The sequence below is a fragment of the Triturus cristatus genome, chromosome 6 (assembly GCF_964204655.1).
Source record: "Triturus cristatus chromosome 6, aTriCri1.1, whole genome shotgun sequence".
In the NCBI taxonomy this organism is placed as follows: domain Eukaryota; kingdom Metazoa; phylum Chordata; class Amphibia; order Caudata; family Salamandridae; genus Triturus; species Triturus cristatus.
The window spans coordinates 1,349,925,487-1,349,949,352 of NC_140589.1; the positions used below are offsets into that span (position 1 = coordinate 1,349,925,487).

The 23,866-nt window shown below is 49.6% G+C and overlaps 1 protein-coding gene across 1 annotated transcript in view; it reads right to left on the reverse strand.

The window, feature by feature from the left end:
* The window catches only part of LOC146821407 (uncharacterized), a 1,203,178-nt gene that overhangs the window by 300,765 nt on the left and 878,547 nt on the right, over nt 1–23,866 (reverse strand). The window contains exon 43 of the mRNA XM_085609844.1: nt 7,528–7,602. Coding sequence (XP_085465970.1) covers nt 7,528–7,602 — 75 coding nt within the window. The remainder of the gene's footprint in view (nt 1–7,527; nt 7,603–23,866) is intronic.

Here is a 23,866-nt window from a genome sequence, read left to right on the forward strand (position 1 = left end):
TAAAGCCTGGGTCGTAATAGGAATCTCTAAGGTGAGAGATGCCTGGATCAGCGACCACATCAAACCCTGTGAGCAGATTGTGTTCGAATCCTATGTAACTCACAATTCTATAGGTATTTGCAGCTCTGTCATGGTTTCCTATAGCACAAAGATCCAGCAGCGTCCCATGCAGATAAGAGTGGTGGGGTGGGATTGGGTGGTGGGGTGGGATTGGGTGGGGGGGGGATTTCGACAGACAACAAGGGAAAATTATTTATTTATTTAAATTTCCCTCGTGGTCGTCTGCCGAATCCCCCTCCCCCAATCCCGCTCCACTGCGCCACCCTTCTTACCTGCACGGGCTGCTGCTGCAAGGATCGGTTTACAGCTTTCCAATCCACAAAAATCCAGTCGGTAATAATAATGTGCTAGCACTAGCATGACTAGTAGTAAAAATAGGTGTCTATAATACCCAGCCCACCATCATGCAGCAACTACATACACTTAAGAAATGAAGCCCAGGGCTGAGACCCCGCCCATGGGAACTTCCCCAGGAGTGATTGTATGTCAGTGAAAAAGGTTGGATGGAAAATAAATTATAATTTAGGCTCATGTATGGGAATCAGGAGAGTGTCATCATTTTGAACAATACACCGCTGCCCATGATAAATATGAGTAATGCCCACCCATGCCTCCAAGTCCCTCTTAATGTTGTTAAAGAGTGGGGCTAGATTTACATCCCAGCACCATGTGGAGCTCAAGGAAGTGCAGGCTAGGCCCCCAGTTACAGAGTGAAACACAGTCGTTCAGGCTGTCACCCAAATCTGTAAGACAGGAGAAGGAGTGGACTTGCTCTGTTTCTGTGGCAGGTTCCACAAGCATTGGCATAGCCAATAGTTCTCGCTTTTGGGTCCTTATAAGTACTAAGCCATGCAGCACAATATCCTGGGTGCTACAACATCTACTATTACTTAACGTGCCACTAGTGAACTTCCACACATACCCAAGGATGGGCTTTAGTGCTGTTTAATGAAAATATGATAATAGGCACATGATAGCACTGCATTGAGCAGTACTTATTTAAAGTGGTAGTCTGAACTTATATATCTGGATTTTCCACACAACACATCCTCTGCTGCATAATCTGCATATTTAAAAAAATAATTCTAGCTCAAATGGATAAAAAGTTACAAAACAATATGGCAACTGAGGTTCCTACGCACCTGATCGCTATTCACAAAGGTTGACTGGTCATATTTAAGTTGCTTATTGAAGAATTTGGGTGTTAAATTGTGGGGGGAGGGGGGAGAGGGAGCGCAACAAAATACATACATTGCAATTTCCCTACAATACAGTTTGCAGTAAAAAACACAAGCACAACTATGCAAATCTTAGAAGTAGAACAAGTAATGCTTAGGCCTAACCCTTTATTGGTCTGGCCTAGAGACCTCTCTGTGTGTTGCCAACCTCATTTAATGAGTAATACATAAATGGGGCCTGATTAACAGTCAAATGGATCAGCTCCCCTGGATGGGATACCGCTCCAACTGATCATGAATGGCCAGTATTCTTGCACCTAGTTTTCCTCGGTGCACATGATATTTCTGAATGACATACAGCCATGTTTTTATATAAGTAGGTGTGTCTGACTCCTGCAAGTTGTCTGAATTATACCTGACTATCCAGGACTCCTACAAAAAATATTTTCTTTGAGCACTTTTGTCTTAGGTGATGTTAATTGACTTACTCACAGAAAAAAAGCTTTGTGAATCACTAACCTGCAAGTAAGTGGTCTTACTCCTGAGACCAAGTAAGAAAGCGGAAAAGGACAAACCTACTCAGGGAAAATGTGCCCTGAATCATGCCTAGTACATCTGATTTAATTCACAGCTAGGAGAGGAATAACACCCAACTACCCATCAATAAAGCTTAACTTTTGAGTCATGTGATAATTACCATCTGTCACAGGTTGGCCAACTTCCCACCCACCCACACACAAAACATCTTTGCAAGGCCCATGAGCAATGGTAGTGCTATGCTATTAGACACTAAAAGTGTAACAGCACTACTGAGAAGTACAAGTACTCTCCACTAAAATATAACTGTCTTGCTGGAAGTGTTTGTAGACGAACATTCAGTAGGCAAGCTGAGAAGTGCTGTCCCATGAAACTTAGATTGGGCCTGTTTAACAGTGCCAGAACTCAATTAACGCCCTACTAAAGGTCGAGTAAACTAGCTTTGAAGTACTCCAAATACCCCATCACAAATTGAGCAGACATAGTGAGAAGTAGTAGTATTGTTATTTTTGTTTCAACTTTATTGTTTTTTTTGTTATATATAGGGAGTGGGTACACACATTTATGCATCACCGTACGATTTGTCATACTGTGCATTGAACTGTCTCTGGATCATAGATAAACAACCCTTAAGCCCTCTGAAATCACCAGCACATTGGTTATTCAATTTGTTCCCACCCATTCCGCCCAGGATTCCACTCCCCTGGTTCAGCTTTTCCCCCAGTCCTCTGATGCTATGGTCTCTATCAATAGTGAAGCAAACCTGCTGCGAAGTGCCGGTACTATCCTCTGAAATATAACTGCGTTCCAGAGGGTCTGCTGGGAGTGCAGGAACTATCCAATGTAATAAAGAGAAGCCTTATCAGGGTTCTTAAACAGAAGGATGGCTGACAGGATCGTGGCGTAAGCTTCATAAGGTGTGCTGGTACTATCCCACCAAAGGTAGAGCAAGCTTATGTAGGCTTTGTGAGAAGTGCTAGAGTTATCAGCCACTGGTAAAACAAATACAAATACACCCACATGCCTGTGACTGCCTGTCAATCCATCACCAATTGTTACAGGACTCCAGCAACCAATTCAACTGTAAACATGCTTGTAGATTTAAATCACTCCTGGGGACTGGAGAGGCGATGTTAATCTTGCAGGAAGCATATGGGTAGTAAGTGAGTGTGTGCGCCACAATATGAAAGTTCAAGGCTAATGACTCACCAGGTGCCGAAGAAGGAGGGTGGCCAACTATGTACTTGAGTGATTCTGCACAACAAACAGTTAAAATAAAAACTAGGACACTGGAAAATCTGAGGTGCATGTCATACTCACTACTGTAACAGCGGCAGTGTCAGCAACAGTATGTAAAAAACTAACATGATAAACACCCCGCTTTCAGATGAACAACTACGTTTTATTTGGGGGTGGGGCAGAACAGAAAGGCAAACAAGAAACGGAGAGCAGAAAGTGGTGGGATCAAAGTACAGGAGAGAACCGTGCTCCCAACCTGCTGTCCCTGGAGTCGCTGCTGGACGAGGGGCAGGGGCTGGCAGCACTGCTCTCTGTCCAGGCAGCTCCCGCTTGGCGGAGCTATGGTGCTCAATCTGGGGTGACACCAACAGATCGCCCTGTCATGGGATGCTCGTCTGCCCCTCTTACCGGCACTTCGGGTGGCATGTCCCACTCTCAGCTGACCGGAAATCGAGTTCAGACAGAGAGCTCTCCTGGCTGTCAGATGTAGTGAGGGGGCGGGGAGGAGATCACAGGCTGTCTCTTGCCTGTTTTTTTTATTTTTTAAACAGGTCTCTGATGTCCTTAGTGCAGTATAGATTTGACCTCGCTAGTTAACTGTAAAAAAACAAGCAGAGACAGGCGGGTGGATTTTGCAGGGAGGGCACCGGGGAGATTGATTAATGGAACTGCGAGCAGGGATGGGCACGAGATAAGCAGAAAACCATGAGACTGGCTGGCTTTGAAGCTCGGAAGGGCAAGCGTGGCGTGTGCTGAAGAAAGGAAATGCAGCCATCAGCTGAGCACAAGCCGATGCAAGCAAGAAAGAGTGCTCACAAAGTGTAATAAATAACATGACGAATAAGAGCATATGTAACAGGGCAGTCCTCATCGGAGATTACAACAGTAGAAAAAGAGCGACTACTAAGAGAATTAACCAAAGAAAAACAGGCACTTACGAGGAACAGTCAAAGGAACCAATTGAAAAGATGGGTAGTGCTTAAACCCCCTATTCTAGATACAGCATGTCTTGAAAGAGACAGTGCATGCGGTGCCTAAGCGAGACCTAAAAAGGGACCCATCCCACATGAGGCACTGCATTGGCCACAGCCCTGATGCCATAATGTCCTACTTGATCACGGGGCTACGGTTATGCACTTCCTGGCATCCCCAAACAGTAGCTATTTTAAAATGCCAGGTGGGCCCTGGCTCTATGGCCACTCTACCTGGCTGCCTGTTGTTGAGGGCATACTCATATGTCCCGCCTTACACCCTATTGCCTGATGCTGGTGTATCTCCTGAGCAAGCTCTTCACACAGCCTGAAGGGACGCGAAGGCGTAGAGATGAGCCAAGATGTGCTGGGCATTGAATCCTTGCACCTCATGCTCAGCTCCTGTTTAGTCAGGCTGTGCAGCATCCCACATCAAGACACAGGATGAGAGCTGTAGCCCCTGCCCTGTTCCAATTGAGTGCTCCTGTTCACAGTGGCCAGGACCCTTGGATTCACTGCAAGCCCACTCCTACCCTTATGGCAATGTGCCAAATCTCCTTTCCCAGGGGCCCGTCACACCTCTAGGCCCAGTCTCCCCTCCAGGCCTAGTTACAGGACACGCACCTAGCCTGTGTATCAGGAGAGGCATGAAGAGCCGCCAGAGGGGTTCGTCGCTCCCTCTGTACACTTGTACTCGAGAACTGAACAAACTGTACCAATGGGGTCAGGATCAACAGGATGATGCAAGTTTTTCAGGACTCAGATGGAGCCTAACCAAGTGTTGGAAGGCAACTTATGAAGTCAAGCCATACCCCGCACAATTTCTGTTATTTTTGCTTAAGTTACTTCTGAGATCGGAGGAAATCAAATAATCATCACACAGTAACAGTAGCATGAGATGAGGTTATTGTGAAATGTCTGTTATAGATTTGGTGAATTTATTTCCCTGTGGATAGAGTGTTTAGCATTAATTCATGATATACATACCCTGCACCCAACTTTTTTTCTGCACCTCCTCCTTCCATGTTTTTTTTCTCATCCACAATGACACCAATTTTATAGTCTCAGCAAAAAAGTAAAAATGTCCTGTAATACGAGTACTCACAAGAGGAACTTCTAACCAGATGATCCAACATTGTTTTAGGATAATAATTAAATACTTAGCAAAAACTAGAGACAGGGGGCCAGATGTACGCCCATTAAATGTGGCGTGTCGCAAATTGTGCAAAATTGCGACTCGCAATTTGCGACTCGCTAAACTTAATGTACAACAGTGTCTCAGACACGGTTTGCGATTCCCAATGGGGTCGCAAATTGCTTGTCTCATGAATATTAATGAGGCTGTCGCAATTTGCGACCCCATTGGGAATGGTTAGCACTCCCAGGGATGGTGGCCTGCTGGGGTCAGCAGACCACCATGTCTGTGACTGCTTTTTAATAAAGCAGTTATTCTTTTTTTAATGCAGCCCATTTTCCTTACAGGAAAATAGGATGCATTTAAAAAATAAAAATTAAACTGTTCAGTTTCATTTTTTAAGGGCAGGCAGTGGTCCCTGGGACCACTGTCTGCTCCTAAAAAATATTTGCAAACCCATTCACAAAGGGGAAGAGGTCCACTGGGGACCCCTTCCCATTTGCGAGTCGCTTACCACCCTTTTGTAAAGGGTGGTAAACTGTGAGTGTTTTGCGACCGCAAATGTGGTCGCAAAACAATCATACATAGGTTTGAGACTTGCTATTAGGAAGGGACACCCTTTGCACGCCCCTTCCTAATAGTGGGTCCAAATTCCCCTTTGCGACTGCAAAAAACGGTCGCACATCTGCCCCATTAACCATGTTACCATTTTTTGCCACGTTGCAATAAACCCAATCAGGAAAATCTAAAATCAATTGTATATAGTAGTAAAGGACATTTAGCAGAGCTGAAACAAAGCAACAAACAGCCACAGAGTCTCAAAATCTAACCACATCAGCAAAAAAAACCAATTAGATCATAGTTCTGTGCACACAACTACCAAATTTGAATTTTCGAGCTCGTTCTCAGTTTCTACTTTGATCCTCTAGGAAAAGGAAAATGTTACTTACCCTGTAAGCTTCTGTTCATAGCGTGTAGCTCTACCAAATACTCCTGCCATCAGTGCTAGGTTCGGATGTTTGCAAGTTTTTTTTCTTTGTTGATGTCTTTCGAGTCACAAGATATGGTGACTCCTCCCTTAGCTGGCAATGCGCATGGGCATGGACTCCATGTTAGATTGTTTTCCGCACAGTGGGTGAGAGGAGTATAGAGTGGTGAGTGAACACTATTTGTAAGCTAGGCCTAATTTCTGCAGGTGAAGCAGGTAGCTATTGATGTCTTGGGCAGCAAGTCTTAGAGTGTCTCCTTTGTTAGAGATGCAGAAGTGGACAAATTGTTTCCACTTTGCAGCATGGAATACTTGTGTGGTAGGTCTTTGGGACTCGCACGGAATGTCCATGCATTCCTGGGGAGCCCCAAGAAACCAAACACTAGAACCTCAGGTGCCAGTCTACCGGATTGAGTTGTTAGGGGTCTGGGTGCCCGGTCTGGCCTTGGTTCCTGCTGAGAAGGTTCAGCCTTTTGGGAAGCCTCTTGTTGGGGCTGAAAGACATCTCTTGTAGAGCTGTATACCAGGAATGTCTGGTCCAGGTGAGGGCCACCAGGATGAGCTTCTGCGATGTTTGTAGAATCTTCCGCACCACCAATGTAAGGAGCAGGAGAGGCAGAAAGGTGTAGGCAAATATTCCTGACCAGCAGATCCATAGTGCATTGCTCATGGACTGAGGGTGAGGATACCTGGAAAGAAGTTTGGGAGTTAGGCATTCATGGGGTAGTGAATTCAAGGTGTGCCCAGCGCTGGAATTACTGGTGTAGACATGCAGGTGGAGCTCTGGCTCATAGACTTGCTGATGCTTCCTGCTTAACAGGTCCGCCAGGTTGTTATCCACTCTCGGAAGGTTCTGCATCATTAGGTGAATGCAGTGATGAATGGCCCAATGCTAGCAGGGAAAGAGTGAGCAAATGAGTGGCCTTCTACCAGGAACTACAAACCATGTAGGACGCCAAGGTTCTCGAAGTACGGCAGTTAAAAGCAAATCTATTTTTTTTAATACAGTGTGCACCTTGGAGATTGAAAACTGTGTCTCAGAACTATGACTTATTTGTCAAAGATTTGTTGCCTGATGTCCCAAACTAAAAACGGTTATCTATTTATCGTGATTACATAAGTATATATTCGAAGTATTTCATTATTGAAGAAGGCCACATGACAATATTTTGCAGACCATGAATAAATAAGGCTCCAGAATAGATTGCAAAAGAAATCCCCAATCAATAACGAACTACACCACTTGTCTTTGGGTGATATGTGAATGTGTTAACAAATGAATTATTTCTGTTATCTCAGTTGATGCAACAAGGAGAGTAGGCTAGAACACAATGGGTGCTTTACAAATAGATACTTATACATGTCTTTACATTTATTTTTCTCTGAAGATTGTTTAGAAATAAAATATGACATTCTTACCCTTGTTCAGACATTTTTACACTGTCTCCTTCCATTTCCTTTTTCACATCTACAGCTCCACTAGCTTCACTGTCTCTGCAAATGTTAAAAATTACTGTAATAAAGTGAACTAAAAATGTAAATAATCACATCCATGAATGGTGAACTAGATATAAGCAGAGATAATTTCTAGTCAGATGTTCCATTATTGTTTTATGGTAAACATAAATACAGTTACACAAAGACGTCACCTTTTTCATATTTTGCATACTTACAAAAAAGCCAGATTATTAAATCTAAAATAAAATCAGTTGAGCAGTAAAATACACTTAGGATTTGGTTCCAAGTTCAGGATTGAGGAGCAGATGTACTAAAAATCTGGTCCAAAAAGCAATATCATTTTTCAACCAGTAACTTACTTTCTAAACTACCCTATTTACAAATAGGTGGGTTTGCAAACTAAGCAATCTTAATGGGTTGCAGACCGATCTGCCTAATTAATAATCATTAGGCATTGGATACAATCACAGGGATGGTGGCCTGCAAGTGTCAGCAGACCACCAATCCTGTGATTGCTTTTCAAAATTGAAATTTGAATTGTCAACAATGCTGAAATATATTTGGGGGGACAAGGCCTTAATAAAAGGCAAAAGATGCAAAACTTGAGGTTTTAAATATTGTCCGGCATTATATGCCTTGTTTCCTAGTTGAAAACTCAGAATAGGAAGTATACACCACACCCTCTATATAGCTCCCCCGGGATTCATCTTAGTTAGCAGGTGTGGCAAGTATCCCACCCCATTCCGCACAGCATGTAACCAGGGGAGTTAGAAGAGCAGCAACAAAAAAGCAAATAGTCTGACAGTTTTAAAATGTAATCAGTGAAGCACACTCCTTAATCAACTTTAATTTCTGCATATATTTGTTGCAATAGCTCACTCTATTACAACTTGTTTGGCCTAAGCACGGTTACGGTCTTATTCAGAGTCTGAAGGAGTGGGACAGTCGGTTGTGTTCCTGCCCCATCAAACTTATGATTTCCACGCTCTATTTAGAGATGAGGAAGCTAAAAACAACAGATACAAATTATGTCTACCTGAATCAACTTCTCCTAAATTATAGCTTGCTCCCCATTTGCAGCAATGTTAAACACCTATGATGTATTACAAAAAACATTTATTAATCATTCAGTTTTCCAAATAGAACAACTCATTTTGTCACAAGACATCCAATCAATCAATCAGTAGATTTGTAGAGCGCTTTTTTGTCACCTGTGAGGGTTTTGAGGCAGTGGTCCGGTTCAGTTGATTAGGCAAATATCCAGGTCTTCAGGGACTTTTGGAACTCTGAAAGTGATGGGGAGGCCTGTAGACGAAAGGGTAGCTTGTTCCATGCCTTCGCTGCTAGGTAAGAGAAGGCGCAACCTCTGCATCTGCTAAGTAGGATGTAGGGGCTGAGGGTTAGAGAAAGGAAGGGACGCAAAGGTGTCTGGTGGACTGATGGAAGTTCAGGTGGTGGATCAAGTAGGCGAGTTCGCAGTTGTGTAGGGTCCTGCATGCATGGGTCAGGGAGCCTGTGGAGATTCCTGAGGGAGAGAGTGATGTGGTTTCATCCAGAGAGATCTAGGATGGGTCTGTCTGTGACGCTCTGTATGGTCTGTAGTCGTCGGAGGAGGTGAGCTACGATCCCTGCGTAGAGCGTTGTCATAGTCCAGCAGCTGGAGATGAGGGCCTGGGTGATGGTGTGTCTTGTACTTTGAGGCAGCCACTGAATATCTTATGAAGCATGCAAAGGATGAAGAAGCAGGAGAAGGAGATGGTGTTGACCTGAGTCATCATGATTAGCTTGTTGTCCAGGATGAGGCCTAGTTTCCTAGCATAGTCAGTGAGGGTAGGAGTAGGTCGGAGTTCTGAGGGCCAGCAGGATGTGTCCCATGGGGATCTTTTGCTTCCAAAAATCAGTACCTCTGTCTTGCTGGAGTTGAGCTTCAGGCAGTTGTCCTTCATCGAGTTGACGAGGTTTGTCATACAATTGTGGAAGTTGGTCTTGGTAGTGTCTTTGGAGAGGGAGAGGATGAGTTGTGTGTCATCGATGTTGGATGTGATGTTGAGTCTGTGGGTTTTGGCGATGCTGGACAGAGGTATCATATAAGTGTTGAAGAGGATGGGGCTGAGACAGGATCCTTAGGATATTCCACATGTTTTCTTTGAGTTCAGAGGTGAAGGCAGACATTTTCTGTTCTCCCGGTGAGGAAAGTAGTGATCCAAACTGAGAGCGGCTCCTTGGATGCCTATGTTGTACAGTCTTGTGATGGATCTGTGGTGTTAGGCTGTATCAAAGGGTGTCGTGTAGACTAGGAGGATCAGAGTCGCAGTCTCTCTTCGCTCGAGTATGACTTGGAGATTGTCCGTAGCTGCGATTAGGGCCATCTCTGTGCTGCGGTTGCTGCAGAATCTGGAGTAGGAGGTTCCGTTCCAGATGTGAGGAAAGTTGTTCGCTCATTTTTTTTTCCTAATGCTTGGCCAGGAACGGGAGCAGGAAGATCAATTGGTAGTTGTTAAGTTTGATGGAGTCTGCCAATGCTTTCTTTTGAAGGGCGCGCGCTACCTTCTGCATGTTTCCAGTCCTTTGCGTAGATGGCCATGGCAATTGAGGTGTTGAAGAAGGTGGTAAACAAGTGGCTGATTCTGGCTTCACCTATGTTGAAGATGTGGTGAGGGCATGGGTTGTTTGAGGCCCTTGAATGGTCAGAGTTCATGATGGAGGCAGTGTTCTGTGGGGTGAGCTGTCTCCATTCAGTTAGTCAGATGTACATGGTGGTAGCAAGGTCATTGTGTTGCTTGAAGAAGACGGTGGCCTTGGGCTGGGATATGAAGTTTCTGTAGAAGTTGGCGATCTTATTGTGGAAGAAGTTTGCATGGTCGTCACAGAGTTCCTGTGAGGGGGGAATGTTGTTTGTTGCAGCTGAGGTGTTGGAGAACTGTTTGATGATGTTGAAGAGTACTTTGCTGTTATTGGAGCTTGATTCAATGCGTGAGGCAAAGGCCCTTTTCTTCGATTCGCTCAACTGTCTGTGGTAGAGATTGAGAGCTGTCTTGAGGGTGGTCTTGCCAGTTGTGTCCTTGCTGGTGCACCATCTCCTTTCCAATTGTTTACAATGTTGTTTGGCGGTTATGAGGTCTTCAGTGTAACAGCTAGCCTATTTGATGGACCACCTGTGGGTGTTATTGCCGATGGGAGTTACACTGTTGGGGCAATTGGTGATCCAAATGTTGAAGTTTTTGACGTACTGGTCTAGCTTGTTGGAGGAATGGGGGGAGCTTAGGGCGTTGATCCCTGTGTCCTTTGAGACACTTGCTCTAGCTGCATTGGGGATGGAGGTCCGTGAGCAGGTGATGTTGAAGTGGGCAATAGAGCGGTTGGTCCAGGTGAGTTTTGTGGCATGGCAGCACCTGATGCGGTCACTGGAGGTGAAAATGGGGTCTAGTGTGATGCCTGCGGTGTGCGTTGGGTCATGGATGAGTTGAATGAGTCTGATGTATACATGCTGTTAAAGAAGTAGGCAATGTTGATATCATTGTGGCAGTCGAGATGGAAGTTGAGGGATCCAGAAAAATTTAGTTGTTGGAGTCTACTACAAGGGGGGCGATAAAGTCGGTGATAAAGTTGCAGAAGGCAGGATGTGGATCCTTGAGGACAGTAGGTGAAGGTGCCCCTGATGGTGGTTTTGCTCTCTGTTTGGAGTTGGAAGTTGAGGTGTTCCATGGCTGGGGTGATGTCATTTGTGGTGATGTATTGAATGGATTCCTTGCGTATGATGGCGATCCCTCCATCAGGCTTCTTGATGCAGTCATGATGGAGAGGCAAAAAAGTGTAGGCAAATATGCCGGACCAGCTGATCCATAGTGCATTGCACATGGACAAAGGGTGAGGATACCTGGAAGCCACGTTTGGGCATTTGGCGTTCTTGGGGTGGCGACTTCAGGAGTGCTCAGCGCTGGAAGTACTGGTGTAGACTTGCAGGTGGATTTCCGACTCATAGTCTTAATGATGCTTCCTGCTTAACAGGTTCACCAGATTGTTGTCCACCATCAGAAAGTCCTGCGCCATTAGGTGAATGCAGTGATGAATGACCAAATGCGAGAAGGGAAAGAGGGAGAAAATGAGTGACCTTCTGCTTCTGAAGGTAGTATCTTGCGGTTATGTTGTCTGTCTGAACTTCTTTGCTAAGAAAAAGAGGTAGAAAGGCTTTGAGGAGGAGCCTAGCGCGCAACCAAGATGGCCGCGTAGGTGCGAGGCTCCCGAGGACCTCCGCGACCTCCTGAATTAATCCTGGCGATATCCTGTCCTTGTTGAGGGGACTGTGTTGGGGAACCGGAGCTGAGGCGCCACCCGTTTTTTGGGCTCGAATCGGTGGGAGCATCGATCGAAGGTTGCGGCCTTCTCCTCGCCGGCCCCCCGGATTGGAGTAGTGGGGCGGTCCGGGGACAAAGTGAATAACAGCGGCGAGCGGGGCTGGGCGACTGGCGTACCCCGCACTTTCACTTTCGCTTTTGCGCCCTCCTAGCTCTCAAGCGGGGTCGGGCTGCGGAGCGGGGTGCGGTGGTGTGGCCTTGTCCAGGAGCCCGGCTGACCCGCCGGCGGTGGGTTGACCCGCGGTTCGGTGGTCGCCCCTGCCCCCCCCCTGGCACCCGTGACTTGGTATAGCGGCCCGTTTGGGGAGCTTGGCACGACGGTGGAAGAGCCAGCATGTCCACCAAACAAGATGGCGACCGGGCGAAGGTGAAGACGACCCGCCGTGGCACGGCGCACCAGGCCAACAGTATGGACCGCTACACGCTCCAGAAGGGTTCTCCGGAGACATCGCGTGCATCCCCGGTGGGCCCGACGGAGGCATCTGCTCATCCGGTGGATCTGACCCTCCGGGACGTCATGGGCGCCATCGCAGAGATGAAGGCCTCGGTGGACCAGCGTTTCGACACCTTAGCGCAAAAAATAGACTCGGTCCTGGTGGATGTGAGCCTTGTGAGGGCAGACTTGTCCAAAACAAACGACCGAGTCGACTCCCTGGCCCACACCACAACGAGCCTCACGACAGACGTGGTGGCCCTCCAGAAGGAGGTGCGCCGGCTTGGCCAGGCGAGCGCCCTGATGGACCGGCGACTGGAGGACTCCGAGGGTCGGGCCCGGAGGAATAATGTCCGTATTGTGGGGGTGCCGGAGGGACGAGAGGCGGAGGCGGCGGATCTTTTCGTGGAAGAGTTGATCCTGGCCCATCTCCAGCCCCGGGGGCTGAGTAAGCTTTTTGCGGTGGAGCGTGCTCACCGGGTCCCCGGGGGCAGACCTAAGACTGGTGCCCCGCCGCGGCCTCTCATTGCCCGGATTTTTTTTTTTTTTTTTTAAGACCTTTATTGATAGAAAAAAGGCAAATACAAGTCAACAAGGAGCCCAGGGGGCTCACACATACGGTACATTACAACTTACTGAAAGCACAGAGGATACATTACAGAAGGACTGAGGTCTAGTTTTAAAAGTTTTCCTTGTAGGATAGACATAAGCAGGATATCGTAGCACAACAAGTCAATACTGGTGTTGGACAGTCAGGATAGATAGTCTTATAGCAAAAGAAAACACCAGAGTCGCTGCGTGGCACCCAGAAAGGAACGTCTAAACCCCAGGGAAGGAAAAAGGACAAAGAATAGAAGGCCCATAGAACAAAAAAGAAAAACAAAAAAGAAAGCAACCCCACCCCCCAAGTACCCCCCACCCTGCACCCCTGCAGCTGGCTACGGCCTGTCCCCCCCTAGCAGTGTGCCTGTCGCCCAAGAAAAGGAGTCCCGAAATATAGAGAGTAAGAAAAGGATAGAAGCCTAAAACTCTCATAAGAGTAAGAAAGGTGGGGAGGAGCCCACTATTCGTCCCCCAGCTCCGCCATCTCGCACCAATAATAGCAACAGTAGTCTGACACCCGATAATAATAACATGCCCAATATGACGAGAAAACTGGGGTCACAGCAGCAGCGCGCAGGGTAAGTAAGGCAGCAACACCCAACCGAAACATCCAAAATATCAACAAGGAATCTTCAAGCCATGATTGATAAGCGTAAGCCCCCGCAATAGTCTTCTAGCACCACCGATACATGTCCCGGTCACTCAGAGAAAACTAGGTCCCCGGCTGCCCCACCCGCAAGAACGGTGCAAAAAATTTATCAACGGAGGAGGGCCAACCCATGATAACAAAAATAATCGACAGGAGTGTATCCGGCCATCACTTCCCGGACCCCTATGCAAACCATACCCAAAGTCCAGCTTCCTCGTCAGTCCAGCACAGTCCCAGGAATGTAGTTACCGGTATCAAGGCTAGAAAAAGACAAACTCAACCCTGACCCCTACGTTCCAGTGCGCCAGCAAAGTGCAGTTGCGGCGTAGCCCCGTAGAGTAGGAAGAGCATCCGATGTGACCACCTAGAGAGATGGCAACAGCCAGTAATCGCCATCCAAAACCGGACAGTGTTATCCCCAAGAGTGCAGTACGGGCAGGCGTACAGTGATAGTCCACCGAAATTAGGCAACTCACTCCCGGGCAACATGTTCAAAGTAAGCAGAGCAATCTTGTCAGCAGCACCCGCTGGCGGTGGTAGTCCTGGCATCCGACGGCGAACTTCTAGTTTCCGTCCAAATATAGAATGCACTGTGTCCTCCATAGTTACGACAGTCCGAGCGGCGGTGATGTTAGGTGCACTCACAGTCAGTTCCTCTACGTCTCCCCGGAGAGGCTGCACACGACTGCCGAGTCCTGGGCTCGGCGATCCGCTCCGCGCACAGCCGCCCGTCCGGTCAGCCAAGGAGAGAACGGGCACAGCGTCGTCCAACCGGCGCTCCAGGTCACGGGCGTTGGAACAAAAAGCAGCTCGCATAGCAGCCAAAGCTTCCAGGACGTCGCCGATGCTCACGGGCATAACGTGAGAGGAAGAGATGCCAGCTCCCTGTCCCCGGAATCCGCAAGCGTGTGGCGACCCTCGAGCCCAGTCTTTAGCATACATGTCCAGGCGTTGTTTAGTCGGTCAGCTCCCAGAAAGACAGGGCCAAACCACGGGGACAGGGCAGCAACCTCTAGTCCAGCGCCACGCACAGGGACAGCACAGTGACGGTCCAACCAGGCACCGTGTAGAAGCGCCGATCACTCAATACAAATGGCCCCTTCCATTACACTACGTAGCGAGAAATCAAAGAGAAACTTCCAAAAAGGGGGATACATTTGTTGCCTCGGCGGTAGTAAAGCAGCGTAGCGGCGAGACTCCAAAAGAAACTGTTGCGCCACTTCTGAGGGTCTCGGTGGTTTGTCGCGTCTCGCCGGCGGTTTCAGATTCTCATGTAATGGCCGCTGTTGCTGCCTTCTAGCCGGACGCTGCCGAGAACAAAGGACCGGACCCACTCAGCAGCCGTCTGCAGGAGTTCAGGGCATTTCTTCATTCCCAGTGCAGGAGGAATGACGGGGAGCCTACCATCGGATGCAGCGTCGCCTCCCAGACCCGTTACCGCACAACAGGCACGATTCCGCAATCAGGAGAAGAAGCGGTACGGGAGGGAAGCGGACGAGTCGGCGGAGCCGAGGGCTCAGGCGGCCATCTCTGTTGCAGGCTAGGCTCCTCCCCCATTTGCCCGGATTTTTAATTTTCGGGACAGAGATGCTATCCTCCAGACCTCCAGGCAACAGGGACCGGTCAAGCTTGACAACATGGAGGTACATTTCTACCCAGACTTTACTCCGGCGGTCCAGAAGCAGCGACAGAGCTTTCTTGGTGTTAAACGTCGCCTAAGGGACCTGAACCTCAAGTACTCAATGCTCTTTCCAGCTAAGATGAGGGTAGAGGTGGATGGTCGCACGCACTTCTTCGACCGGCCCGAGGCGGCTGGGGACTGGCTGGACACTCTGCCTGGAGATCGGGGCCGGGGGGGCGGGGGGGGCGCGGCTGGCGAGGAGGGCCCGCCGGATCAGAATTGAGGGGTGACTGAATAGGCCTTGCTCTGGACGTTGTTCCTTCACCATTTATTGATTGCGTATGTTCCCCTCCTATGGAGGTCGTGCGGGGTCTGTTGGGGGCTTCCCTCCTCCTCTGGGGGACTAGTTAGTATTTTAGCTATGGGGAGACAGGCACACTGCACTTTGGGGGGGCTGTCTGGGCTCATGCAGGGGTGCAGGGAGGGGGGAGTTCTGTTGGGACCGGGGGGTGGGGGGGGGGTGTTGTTTGTTAGCACCGCAGGGCAAACCCGCTACTATGTTGTTGTTTTTAGGATGCTCGATGGGGGACGACCGATTGTTTCGACGTATGATGGGGGGTAGGGATTTGACTGTGTTGTCATGGAATGTTAACGGCCTGGGGGATAGGATTAAGCGTGGTGTGGTCCTGCAGTACTTAAAACGTATTTCACCAGATGTTGTCTTCCTGCAGGAGACGCACCTTATAGGTAACTCCTTTCATGCAATGAATCGGCGGGGATATCGTTTGGCGGCCCATTCCGGCTTCACCTCGGGCTCGCGGGGGGTGGGTATTATGATCAAGAACTCGCTCCCGTTGGAGATTGATGAGGTGCGCCATGATGAGAGGGGACGCTACACGGTTCTGGTGGGAAGAATGGAGGGTAGAGTGTTTATCTTTATATCAGTGTACGTCCCGCCTGGGTTACAAGCCACCACATTCGCGGACCTGGGGCGCCTCCTTCTGGACCTTCCGAGTGGCCTGCTGGTGGTTGGAGGGGACTTTAATGCGGTAGCCTCTGGGTCTATGGATCGCCATCCCCCTAGGGACCTCCCCCGGGCACAGGCGTGGCTGCCCGGCCTTCTGGACACGCTGGGCCTGGTGGACTGCTGGCGATTAAAGCATCCCGCATTGCGACAGTACACCTTCCACTCGGGTGCCCACGGTAGCCTCTCGCGGCTTGATTACATCCTTGTCCCGGCGGCCCAGGCAGGGAGGGTGGGGGAGGTGCGCCATCTGGCGCGGGGTATCTCAGACCACTCCCCATTGTTGTTGCATTTCGATGTCTTCCCGAGGGGGGATGGCAGGGTGGCCCCAATCAATGCATGGTATTTGCGCGACCCCACCATTCGTGCCGATTTGATCAAATCCTTACAGCGATATTTCGACGAGAATGTGGGGTCGGTCTCTTCGGCCATCTCCCTGTGGGAGGCTTTCAAGGTAGTCCTTAGAGGGGAGGCCCTCTCCTTTATCTCCCATGCCCGGCGGCGCGAGCGGGAGGAGGTGACCCGGGTAGAGGCCGAGATTGCAGAACTGGAGGGTGACCTGGGGAGTGGGGTAACAGACGCCAAGTTGCATGTTCTACACCTAAAGCAGGCGGCCTATCGGGCCCTCGTCACGGAGGCGGCCAGGGGCCTCAGTAGAGAGCAGCAGGGGCGATTGTATGATGTGGGTGATAAGGCTGGCAAATTGATTGCGTGGTTGGATAAGAGGGAGAGAGCGAGCCGCGTGGTGCCTTTGATTGAGAGTGTTGATGGTGCGTGTGTCACTGAGCCGGAAGCCATTGTCTCCTGCTTCGCGGATTATTTCCGCGAAGTCTACTCCCCGGTTTCCCCCTGCTCGGAGGAAGATTCCCATGCCCTGCTTCGGGACATCGCACTGCCCTCCCTAACGGTGGAGGACAGGGATTCGCTGGACGCCCCTCCCACCTCGGACGAAATTGCCTTGGCTATTCGCTCGGTTGCATCCGGCAAGGCCATGGGCCCCAATGGTATTCCCATCGAGCTCTACAAGCTACGCCCGGATGTGTTGGCGCCCCACCTGCGCGCGATGTTCCTGGCGGCCCACTCGCAGGGTTCCCTCCCGCCGGACCAGCGTCTGGCCACAATTGTGGTGATCCACAAGGAGGGGAAGCCCCGTGAACGGGTCACATCCTATAGGCCGATTTCGCTTTTGAACGCGGAGCCCAAAATCCTCGCCAAGGTGTTGGCCAACCGGTTGGTTGGCGTGGTGGGCGATTTGGTCCACCAAGACCAATCTGGCTTTATACCGCACCGCAACACGGCGCTCAATCTGCGGCGCTTGCACGGGGTACTCGCGCGTGTCCCATTTGTGCGGGAGCCGGCCATCTTGGCGTCCTTGGACGCCACCATGGCGTTTGATACGCTTGAATGGCCATACATCTGGGCGATGCTGGCGAAATTCGGGTTTGGCCCGGGTTTCATTAGCTGGGTCAAATTGCTATATTCGGGCCCATTGGCGCAGGTGGTAGTGAATGGGCGAGTCTCGGCCCCATTCGCGCTGGGGAGGGGTACGCGACAGGGTTGCCCCCTGTCGCCTCTCCTGTTTGCCCTGGCCCTGGAGCCCCTGGCGGAGTGGCTGCGGTGGCACCCTTCTATCCGTGGTCTCCGCTGGACCCCCGAGCATGAGGACCGTGTGTCCCTTTATGCTGACGATATCCTTCTGTATCTCGCCTCCCCGCGTAAATCACTGATCGTCCTGGTTGATGTTTTGCGCTCATTCGGTCGCAACTCAGGCCTGGTCATCAACTGGGCGAAATCCTGTGTCTATGTGCTTTCCGGGGAGGCTCCGGCCCTACCACGGGACTGTCCGATCCAGATTGCCTCCCAAGGTTTTCGGTACCTGGGTATCTATATCACACTTGACCCGGAGGCCCGCTATGAGCGGAATTTGCTACCCCCCCTCCAGCGCTTGAAGGAGGACGTGGTGCGCTGGCGGCGTCTGCCGCTCTCGCCGCTCGGCCGAGCGGCCTTGTTTAAAATGATGTCCCTGCCGCGCTTCCTCTACGCCCTCCAGAATACTATGGACTTGGTCCCGGCACGCTATTTCCGTGAGGTGGAGGGCCTCCAGCGGCGCCTGTTCTGGGACGGGAGGCCGCGCATTGCTCTGGCTAAATTGACGCTCCCGTGGTACGATGGGGGGGTCGCCCTCCCGGACATTAAACGGTATTACTGGGCCTCCCAACTAGCTGCAATTAATCATGGCCTTTATGGGCCCGCCTTGAACCCGGCATTTGAGATGGATAAGATGCTCCTACCCGGTGGCGATTACAATCGCGTGCTCTACTCTGGCGCGCCCGACTCCCGTTTGACGGGACCGACGCGTGTCATGGTGCGTGTCTGGCACGCGGCTAATGCAGCTATGGGGTGGAAGGACCGTTTGACCCGGGCGTCACCGCTGTATGCGTCTGAGAGGTTGGGCTCCCTGTGGACGTCGAAGGGCTTCGAGAAGTGGGACACGATCGGAATCAGCACGGTGGGAGATCTCTGGACGAGGGGGGGATTCAAAACTTTTGAGACGCTGCAGGCGGAGTTCCAGCTGCAGGGCAGTGAGTACTTTCGGTACCTACAAGTCCGCCATGCGCTGGGCTCCGTCTTCCTGGACGTCGCATCCATTCCGGAGTCTTCCCCCCTGGAGGACAGAGTGCTGGATGGCCATGTACCGGACAGCACGATCTCCCTCATATACAAAAAACTGATCAACGATAGATCGTGCCTGCTGACTAGTCTCCGCGAGGCCTGGGTTGCCGACGGGCTGGAGCTGGACGACGAGGATTGGATTTCCGCGGTGGCCTCTCCGAAAGAGGTGGCCATCCCGGCTCGCCTTCGTTTCGTCCAGCTCAAGATCCTTCACCGGGTTTACGTGACGGGGCCAAGGCTTCTGCGTATGGGTTTTGCTGGTGACGGAATGTGTAAGCGTGGCTGTGGTGCGTTGGCGACTTTCATGCATATACTGTGGGAGTGCCCGAAGGTGGAGCGATTCTGGCGTGGTGTGCATGAGGTTCTGCGTGTGGTTACGCGTGTCGCGCTGCTGCCTGAAGCGAGGAGATGCTTGCTGAATGTATGGGAACCGAATGACTATTCGGTCCCGCAGACGCGGTGGGTGACTCTGGGATACATGATAGCTAAGCGTGACATTGCTCAATTGTGGGGATCCCAGAGGCCCCCTGCGGTGTCGGCCTGGAAAGAGCATATGGATTGGTGTATGTTTCGTGAAAAGGTGGTGTATGTGGCGAGGGGTAAGCCTGGGGCGTGGGTGAAACTCTGGGGCCCCTGGAACGCCTACCGCGGGGGTATTTGTGAGCCACCACTGCTACCGGCTGCCTCGCCTGCTCCGTCTCCCTAGACGGCCCCCCTCCCTCGGTCGCGGGCGCGCGGTCCCCCAGTCCCTGATCTACTCCCATTCCCCTCCTCAGAGTTCTGCTGCTGGTTTGGATCCCCCACTTATGGAGCACGTGCTGTCACTTTGGATCGCGGGTTGCCTTGCGGGTGTGGTTTTTTGGTGTTGTTTTGTTTCAAGAAAAGGGAACCGTACTGTGGGCTTGGAGCTGTGTGTCCTGCACCATTGATTACTCCTGTTTCACTGCTCTGCACTGCCGAGAGACTTTTACTGTATGTATGCAATATGCTTTTGTCATTCTAGCGGCCGGCCGGGTGGTTGTAGGCCCATACCTGTAACTTTTACAAACTGCAATAAACGGTTTCAAAAAAAAAAAAAAAAAAAAAGAAAGGCTTTGAGTTCAAGGTGGGTCACAAAAAGCTCTAAGTAATTGATATGATGGCTCTGCTGATGGGGAGTCAACACAATCTGAACTGTTTAGTGGTTGAGGTGAGCTCCCCACCCGGCTTGTGAGGAGTCATTGGTAATGGTGACTTGCAGAGCAGGGTCTAGGAGAGGCCTGATTTGCAAAATGTTGTTGCTGTTCCACCACTGCAGAGAGTGACAAATGCTGCTCTTTTCAAATACAAGATCTTCCATTGGATCCTCCACTTGGGACCATTGTGCTGACAGGCACTGTTGGCAAGGATCCATGTGTAGCCGGACTCGGGTACGATAGAGATGCAGGAAACCATCATGTCTAACAGGTGCAATCCAATCCTCCTGTGAGGTGACGTTGTGGCTGAAAAGGATGTACAAGTTGTCCAAAGGCTGCAACCCTTCGTGGGCTTGGGTAGGTGTTGCTGGTGATAGAATTTAGTACTGCTCTGAGAAAGGGTTGGATCTGAACAGAATGGAGATGAGACTTAGCTACATTTATGGTAAAACCAAGATTGTGGAGAAGTGAAATGGTCGCACGTGTGTGCTGTAGGCTTGCACTCGTGATCAGCCAATTGTCGAGATTGGGGAAAACATGGATGTGAGCACCCACAACTGCGAGGCACTTTGCTAATATCCTTGGGGCAGTCGGGACACCCAAAGGTGAGTACCTCATACTTGATAATGCTGGCAATTTACCCCGAACCGCAAGTACCGTCATGGGCTGGATGGATTGGGATGTGGATGAAGCATCTTTTATTTTTATTTATTGACATTTTCATACTTAAGCAAAACATTTAGCCTGTATGGCCACATATTCATTTTTCCAGACGGTACATCTTTACATAGTCAGTCAAGCCTGCTAAATCAATATAAATAAACATGTATAGCTTAATGGAAAAGAAAAGGTGGACAGATACGTTGCACATAATAAAACATCAACAGCTGTTTATGGGCCAAACAGCAGTCGTTACCCTTCTGTGCGAGACCCTGGCATATTAATGATCCTGTCTTTGACAACCCAGGTATAAGCCGTACAGGTTTGGTTATCAACATTGACTATTTATATTGCAATAAAGGGCTTTTGACCCTACAGATGTACAACTTCTTTTGCTAGTGGGCAAGTATCTGTAACATGCTATCTGGTCTGGTCTGGGAGATGAGTAAGAGGTGCTGTTAACTCAGTGTCAGCTATGGATCTCAAGTAGCTTAACAGGGTTTCCCAAATATCTTTGAGGCGAGATTTGTGCGGCATCATGCCCTAGAAGTGCGATAATTGATCCAAGCAGTATGCCGCATCCTGTAAACAGTCCATCTCTCTCGATGCCATCCATCTTCCCCACGTCATGGCCACTTTACGCATGGCTAAAAGGAGGAGCATAGCCACTAGTCTGCTATTGCCCAGCGGGACATCCTTAACATATCCCAAGATCCTTAATAATGGTGTGAGCTCCATGCATATCCCAACCATTGCCCGAATTTTGAGAAGACTGTAGTCCATTAGTCCGCAATCTTGGGGCAGTTTCATGCCAGATGGAGGAAATCTGCACCGGGCATGCCTCATCTGAGACATTTGTTAGTGTCATTCAGCCTCAATTTATATAATTGCAGCGGGATGCAATACAGCCGGTTTAGGACTTTAAAGTTTATTAGTTGGAGTCTGTAGTTTGGTGACAGCTCGTCTAACTACCCACTGCAGAATGCCCAGTGTGTGTCCGTGAGTTCTGGGCCTATATGTGGGTCCCAATGTTTCCTAGCATGAAATTCCACCACTTGCATGCTCTGTATCCCTGTGTATAGCCTAATTACCAATGTATGGGCTGAGTGGCGTGGGAGCATCATGGGATTATCATGAAGTGGGATTGATGGGGCATAAAGTTGTGGAAGCCCTGTCTTTTTACTTATTCCCTCCCACACCCATCTTGCACATTCCACCGTATTTATTTCACCTCTGGGAATCTTGTAGGGGGAAAACAGGGTGGTGGTTAGGGGCAATGGTTCTGTCCAATCTATTTCTATCGCCACGTGGGGTTGGAATGGGGTGCAGTGAATCCAGAAGTGCAGGAATTGTGGTTCTGTACATAAAGCATATAGCATCATATCTGGTGCACCCATCCCACCCTGCTCTAGGGGCAACGTAAGGATTTTCGATGATATAATGTGCCCGTTAATGGCAGGGGGGTATTTCAAATAGATATAGGAACTTTGGTAAGATAATCATTTTGGCTATTGCAATGCATCTGGCCATCGATACCGGTAGCTTGGACCACACTGTAGTTTTGTTTTCTAGCCAAATTGCCCGGCCAAAGCTTGTAGTCCACAGAGCCTGTACATCGTGGCTTATCCATATACCCATTACGCAGACTGGCCTGGTGGGCCATTTTAGGTGATACTCAGTGCAGAATGGAGCAGTGTGGTTTGTGAGAGGGAACAACCCGCGTGGTAAATCCTATGCTTCGCTATGCGTGGTGTTGTCTGAGCCTGGCGGCCAGTGGCTTCTTAGCAAGGGCAAATAGCAATGGGGAAAGTGGGCACCCTTACTTAGTGCCACTTGCGATCACAATTGGCTCTAAAAAGAGTTTGTTTAGTCGTACCTTTGCTGTTGGGAGGGTGTAGAACAGCTGTATACACCGGATGAAGGTGAGGCTCAGACCGAGCCACTTAAGCAGGGGGAACAGATACTCCCATGCCAAGGAGTCGAATGCCTTAGTGGCGTCCAACAGGTTGGCCATCACCTGCACATCCTGGTAGAGATGATGCATAACTGCAAATAGTGTGAGTAAGTTGTGTGCCGTGGAGCGCCCTGGAGCGCCCTGGAATGAATCCTGTGTGGTCCATTCTTATCATGGTGGGCAACAGGGGTAGGATGTGGTTTGCTAGGATTTTGGCCGGTATTTTGTTGTCAACATTGATTAATGACAGTGGCCTGTAGGAGTTGCTGTTTTGGACAGTTTATTGGGCTTTAATATTGAAATAATTACTGCCTCCCGCAGTGTGGGGGGGAAGGACCCCGTTGTGGATCGAATATTCATACATAGCCAGTAAATGTGGGGTTAGTATGGCTGCCTATTATTTATAGAATGAAGTAGTGAAGCCTTCCAGGACTGGCGCTTTGTCACTAGGGAGTGCCCTAATGGTTTGGGCAATTTCCTCCACTGTAATGGGCATGTCCAGGAACTCTCTATGTGCCTTATTGAGCCAATCAGCTGAAGTGTGTCGAAGTAAGCAGTCAGTTTGTCTGTATCTCTGTTAGAGCCAGATGTGTATAATGTAGAATAGAAGGTGAACATGGCGTCCATGACCCCAGCAGGCGTGTCACGGACACAATTCTAGTCATCTACCAGTTCCAGAATGAATGTAGAGGAGTGTGGGTGTCTAAGAATGCATGCCAATGTTTTCCTGGGTCTATCCCCTTCACCGTATCGGAGTGCCCTGGCATCCGTACCTAGGTATTTCACTTCTAGCTCGCCCTCCTCTGTGTAGGTAGATATTTTCTCCCTGATTATAGCAAGCGTCTGAGGATCTTTTGATCTGTGGTAGTCAGTCTCCAGGGCTCATATGTTACCCGCGAGTGTGGACAGTTGAGTGCGTATTACACTAACTGTGCCTGCTTGTCTGGAAATACATGCACCACGTATTACTGCCTTGAAGGCTTCCCACCATATGGAGGTGGATGTTTCCGAGGCCTTGTTCTGCTCAAAGTAAGTGATTATGCTGGAGCAGGATTTTCTGATGAAAATCTATTGGGTTTTTAAGCTCTGGTTTGTCTATTTGTCATAATTAAAATTACTAATTATTAATCGCTAATTATTTGTTTTGTGTATA